The sequence below is a fragment of the Anser cygnoides genome, unplaced genomic scaffold (assembly GCF_040182565.1).
Source record: "Anser cygnoides isolate HZ-2024a breed goose unplaced genomic scaffold, Taihu_goose_T2T_genome scaffold_44_1, whole genome shotgun sequence".
Classification (NCBI taxonomy): Eukaryota; Metazoa; Chordata; class Aves; order Anseriformes; family Anatidae; genus Anser; species Anser cygnoides.
The window spans coordinates 783,647-788,843 of record NW_027103068.1 but is presented as its reverse complement, the minus strand read 5'-3'; the positions used below and the strand labels follow the sequence as shown (position 1 = coordinate 788,843).

General features: G+C 66.6%; 1 protein-coding gene across 1 annotated transcript; it reads left to right on the top strand.

The window, feature by feature from the left end:
• The first annotated feature begins 870 nt into the window (after window positions 1–870).
• Window positions 871–4,951, top strand: LOC136789341 (THAP domain-containing protein 7-like). The gene is made up of 5 exons (XM_066989406.1): window positions 871–944; window positions 2,104–2,183; window positions 3,283–3,438; window positions 4,112–4,252; window positions 4,358–4,951. The coding sequence occupies exons 2-5, from the start codon at window positions 2,104–2,106 to the stop codon at window positions 4,878–4,880; spliced, it is 900 nt and encodes a 299-aa protein (XP_066845507.1). The 5' UTR covers window positions 871–944; the 3' UTR covers window positions 4,881–4,951.
• The last annotated feature ends 246 nt before the right edge of the window (window positions 4,952–5,197 follow it).

Below are 5,197 nucleotides of genomic sequence, written 5' to 3'. Positions count from 1 at the left end.
ACCCCCTCTTTAGGGGTTGGGGGGGGGAGGGGGGCTCTACAGAAGGGGTGGGGCTTAATGGGGGTAGGGGCTTAATGGGGGTGGGGGCTTAATGGGGGTGGGGCTTAATGGAGGCGGGGGCTTATGGGGCGGAGCGTGGTGACACATTAAAGGGGTTCGAAATCCACCCGGAGTCCTTTTTGGGGTAAGACCCCAAACCACATTTTTTTAAGGGGGGGGGGGGACTTGAAACGCCCCCCCCCCTCCCCGAACCTTGCTGGGGGGCACCCTGAGCTCCCCCCCGTATCCCAGTTTGTGCCCCCCCCCCCCAGTTCCCTTTCAACACCCAGAGTGGGAGGGGCCTTAAAACACCCCAAAACCTTTTTTTTTTTTTTGGGGGGGGCTGGAAACCCCCCTCAGCCTCAACCTGGGGGGCTCAAAACCCCCCCGAAACCCCTTTTTTTTTGGGGGGGGGGGGCTGGAAACCCCCCTCAGCCTCAACCTGGGGGGCTCAAAACCCCCCGAAACCCCTTTTTTTTGGGGGGGGGGGGCTGGAAACCCCCCTCAGCCTCAACCTGGGGGGCTCAAAACCCCCCGAAACCCCTTTTTTTTTTGGGGGGGGGGGGGTTCCTGACCCCCCCCCCCCGCAAAAGCGCCCGGGGAGCCTTGAAACAGCCCCAAGGGGGGGGGGGGGGGGGGGGCCTTGAAACGGCCACGCGCGGAGGGGCGGGGCTTGCTATGCTAACGAGGGCGCGCGGCAGCCAATCACGGCGCGGCATGCAAATGAGGGAGCGCGCGCCGGAGGGCGGCGCGGCGCGGCCAATGAGGAGGGAGAGGGGGCGGGGCCGGGGCGCCGGCGAGACCCCGGGAGTCTCGCGAGAGGTTGGGGCGGGGGGGGGGGGAGGAGGAGGAGGAGGAGGAGGAGGCGGCGGCGGAGGAGGAGGCGGCGGGATGGGAGCGCCGAGGTGAGGCCGCGGCCGGGCCCGGCACCGGCCCCGGCACCAAGCCCCGCCCCCAGCCCCGCCCACCGCCCCCCCGAGGCTGGGGGGGCACCGACCCCGAGGCTGGGGGGGCTCCGCCGGTGGCCCCCGGCCCGCCCCTTCCGCGCCCCCCCCCCCCCTTAGCAACCGCGGCCCTTAGCAACGGGCTGCCCCTTGCCCCGTGACGTCATCGCCCCCTCCCTCACCCCCTCGCCCCCCCCCCCCCGGTGCCTTCTTTATGGGGGGGGGTGTCCCGTAGGGTTGGGTAGGGGGCACATGGGGGGGGGGGCTATGGGGGCAGTTGGGGGGCCGGGGTGTTTCGGGGGGGGGGTCTGGGGGAGCTCGAGGGGGGCGCTTGGGGCTTTAAGGAAGCTCCTGGGGGGGCACTGGGGGTTGGGGGGGGCACCTAGGGGGGTGGAGGGACCTTGGAGGGGGCGCTGGGGGTTTGGGACTGCTCGTGGGGGGGCACTGGGGGCTGGGGGGGGCACCTGGGTGTGTGGTGGGACCCTGGAGGGGGCATTTGTGGCTCTGAGGCGGCTCTTGGGGGGGCTGGGGGGGGCTGGGGGGGTTCTGGGGTGCATGGAGGCACCCTGGAGTGGACATTGGGGGGTTGTGTCTGTTCGGGGGGGGGGCACTGGAAGCTCTGGGGGGCACCTTGGGGGGGGACGGAGGGACCCTGGAGGGGGCGCTGAGAGTTTGGGACTGCTCGGGGGGGGCACCTGGGGGGGGGGGGGGATCTGGGGGGTGGAGGGACCCCGGAGGGAGCATTTGGGGCTCTGAGGGAGCTGTTGGGGGGGCACTGGGGGCTGTGGGGGGCTCCAGTGTGGATGGAGGGACCCTGGAGGGGGCGCTGGGGGTTTGGGACTGCTCGTGGGGGGGCGCTGGGGGGGCTGTGGGAGCTCCAAGGGGTTATGCAGGGCTCTGGGGTGTGGGGGGGTATCTGGGGCCAACAGGGGGGGAGCGTGGATTTAGGGGGGGGGGCTCTGAAGGGGGACACAGGGGTTTGGGGGGGGGCACCAAAGTGTCTGGGGTGTGCTGAGGGGGGGCGCTTGGGAGTCTTGGCTGTACCTGGAGGTGCATGGAGGGGCAGGCGGTTTTGGGGGGGCTTCCCATGGGAGACCCATCTCGCTCCCCCCCTCCCCAGATGCCCCGTCACTGCTCTGCTGCCGGCTGCTGCACCCGCGACACCCGGGAGACCCGCAACCGAGGCATCTCCTTCCACCGGTGGGTGCCCCCACACCTCCTCGGGGGGCGGCATCCCCGTGGGGACCCCTTGTTGACCCCCAAATGGCCTTGCTGAGGGGGCTCTCCCCGTTTCTCCCTCTGTGGCGGTTTTTTTTTTTGGTGTCTTTTCACCTTTTTGCTCTTGGTTTAATCCTCTCGCAGTGGTTTAGTCCAGGTGTAACCCCCCCCACCCCCACCCCCAGTGATTGTTTGGCCCAGGTGTACCCCTCTCCTTTAGCAATGGTTTGGCCCGGGTGTTCCCTCTCCCCCCCCCCTTTTTAGCAATGGTTTGGCCCGGGTGTTCCCTCTCCCCCCCCTTTTTAGCCCCCCCTTTTTTTAACAGCAATGGTTTGCCCCAGGTGTTCCCTTCCCCCCCCCCCAGGTCCTTTTAGCAATGGTTTTGGGCCATTTGTTTCCCTCCTTTATCTTTTAGCAGTGGTTTGGCCCAGATATTCCCCCCCACCTTAGCAGTGGTTTGGCCCAGGTTTCCCCCCCCTTTTTGGCATTGGTTTGGCCCAGGTGTTCACCCCCCCCCCCTTCTTTAGCAATGGTTTGGCCGAGGTGCCCCCCTTTTAGCAGTGGTTTGGCCCAGGTGTTCCCCCCTTCCTCCCCCTTTTAGGAATGGTTTGGCCCTGGTATTTTTTCCCCCCTCCCTTAGCAGGGGTTTGGCCCAGGTGCTCTCCCCCCCCCCCCCCCAATGGTTTGGCCCAGCCCCCCCCCCCCCTTTTAGCAATGGTTTGGTCCAGGTGTTCACACCCCCCCCCCCCCTTTTAGCAATAGCTTGGCCCAAGTATTTCCCCCCCTCCCTTAGCAGTGGTTTGGCCCAGGTGTTCCCCCTTCCTGCCTTTAGCAATGGTTTGCCCCACGAATCTGCTCCCCCCCCCCCCTTAGCAATGGCTTGACCCAGTTATGTGTCCCCCCCCAATTTAGGAATGGTTCAGCCCTCTCCCCATTAGCAAACCCTCCCTGGCCCGTTCCATTTGTGGCTGCCGGGGGGGAGCCGTCCCCCCAACCTCTCAAAAAACAATATTTTGGGGGGGATTTCGGCCGCGAAACCTGACGTGACCCCCCCTTTTTTTTTGCCCCCCACCCCCCCCAGGCTGCCCAAGAAGGACAACCCGCGGCGGGCGCTGTGGCTGGAGAACAGCCGGCGGCGGGACGCGAGCGGGGAGGGCCGCTGGGACCCGGCCTCCAAGTACATCTACTTCTGCTCCCAGCACTTCGAGAAGAGCTGCTTCGAGATAGTCGGCTTCAGGTAGCTAACGAGGCACTTAATTAAGCCGCTCCTCCCGCCGAGAGTGGGCCCCGGTAATTAAGGAGCACCCCCCGTAATTAAGGACACCCCCAAATCCCCCCCCCCCCCCCACTTCGGTTTAAAGTGGGCTCCTCCAGGCCTCCCCCTGTTGTGAGTGGAAATGGTTTGCTCCAACCCATCACCCCCCCCCCCCCCCCCCCCCCCCCCCCCCCCCGGTGCCTCAGTTTCCCATTTTGGGGTCCTGTTCCCCCCCCCCAGATGCTTTTGGGGGTCTCAGGGATGTGGGGGTTACGCCCCCCCCCCCCCATCCCCCAGGGACTTTGTGGGTTTTGGATCCCTCTAAAGACACCCCCAGGGCTTTTGGGGGACCCCCCCCCGAGTTTTAGATCCCTCCCAAAACCTTTCCTAAATTTTTGGGGGCACCATTAGGACCCCCGCCCCAAACCTCTGGGGTTCATGGGTCACTCTGGGAGACCCTCCAACATTTTTGGGTGTCTCTTTTTACCCCTCCAGGGCTTTGGGGTACACCCCCCCCCCCCCCAGGGTTTTGGGACCCTCTAGGGCCTTTGGGTTTTGGGGTCCCTGTGGGTTTTGGGGTCCCTGTGGGTTTTGGGGTGGCCCCCACGCACTGACCCCCCTCTCTTTTCTCCCCCCCCCCCCCCCCCCGCTGCAGCGGCTACCACCGCCTGAAGGAAGGGGCCGTCCCCACCGTCTTCGAGTCGACCTCCCTCAAAACCCCCCGGGCCGCCAAGCCGAAGCCCCCCCTGCCCGACAGCGACACCCCAAAGCCCCCCCGGGCCACCAAGAAGTGGAGGTGAGTCCCAGGGCGGGCACACGGTCCAGGAGGTGACACAGGACACTGCCACCATCTCCCCACCCCCAGCCCAGTTTAACCCCCCCTCCCCTTTTCTCCATACAGGCAGGACCCCCCCACATCCCCACCGGACCCCCCCTTCTCCACCGACGTCTCCTGCTTCCCCCGAGAAGGCGAAGACCCTGGGGGCGTCCCGGCTCTTCCCGGCCCTTCGGGCGCACGGGGTCCCCTCCCGGACACCCTTTTGGTGGCCACAGGGGACGAAGAAGCCACAGACACCCCTGCCCTCCCCGAAGGGGCCCCCCCGGCGCCCCCCCGGCCCGTTTCACCTTCCCTCTACATGCTGCGGCTCCCGCCGCCGGCCGGGGCGTACATCCAGAGCGAGCACAGCTACCAGGTGGGCAGCGCCTTGCTCTGGAAGCGCCGCGCCGAAGCCGCCCTGGACGCCCTGGACAAAGCCCAGCGGCAGCTCCAGGCTTGCAAACGTCGGGAGCAGAGGCTGCGGCTGCGGGTGGGCGAGCTGCAGCGAGAGCGACGGGCCCCCCCCGAGGGCCGGAGGGTCCCCAAGGAGCCCCCGCCGCAGGGCGCGGAGCCGCAGGTGCTCGGCGGTGCCGACGGCGGACAGTGAGGGCTCGCCTCCTCTTCCTCGCCGCGGCGCCGCTGGGAAGGTTTGTAAATAAACAAAGCGTTTTCGCCTTTTCTATGAAAAAAAAATCAAGGCGACGGCTCGCATCTGGGAACGCCGGGGGGGGGGGTAAAGGACAGCATGCCCGAGTCGGTTTTGCTCACTGATCTGGCGGGAAACAGTTTTGGGGAGAAATCAGCTGGATTGGTGAGCTAAACCGGCTCAGCGAGGCCATCGTAGATGAGCAGCGGGGTTGGGCGTGCGTTGCGTTGGTCCCCGTTTTTGGGGAGCTTGGGGCTGCTTTCCTGAGCTGGTTTCGG

Excerpts from the sequence above, each read along its gene's own strand:
- LOC136789341 (XM_066989406.1), top strand. The coding sequence starts at position 2,104 with ATGCCCCGTCACTGCTCTGCTGCCGGCTGCTGCACCCGCGACACCCGG. Across the intron at positions 3,439-4,111 it reads TTCGAGATAGTCGGCTTCAG|CGGCTACCACCGCCTGAAGG; the intron begins GTAGCTAACGAG and ends CCCCCGCTGCAG. Across the intron at positions 4,253-4,357 it reads CGGGCCACCAAGAAGTGGAG|GCAGGACCCCCCCACATCCC; the intron begins GTGAGTCCCAGG and ends TTCTCCATACAG.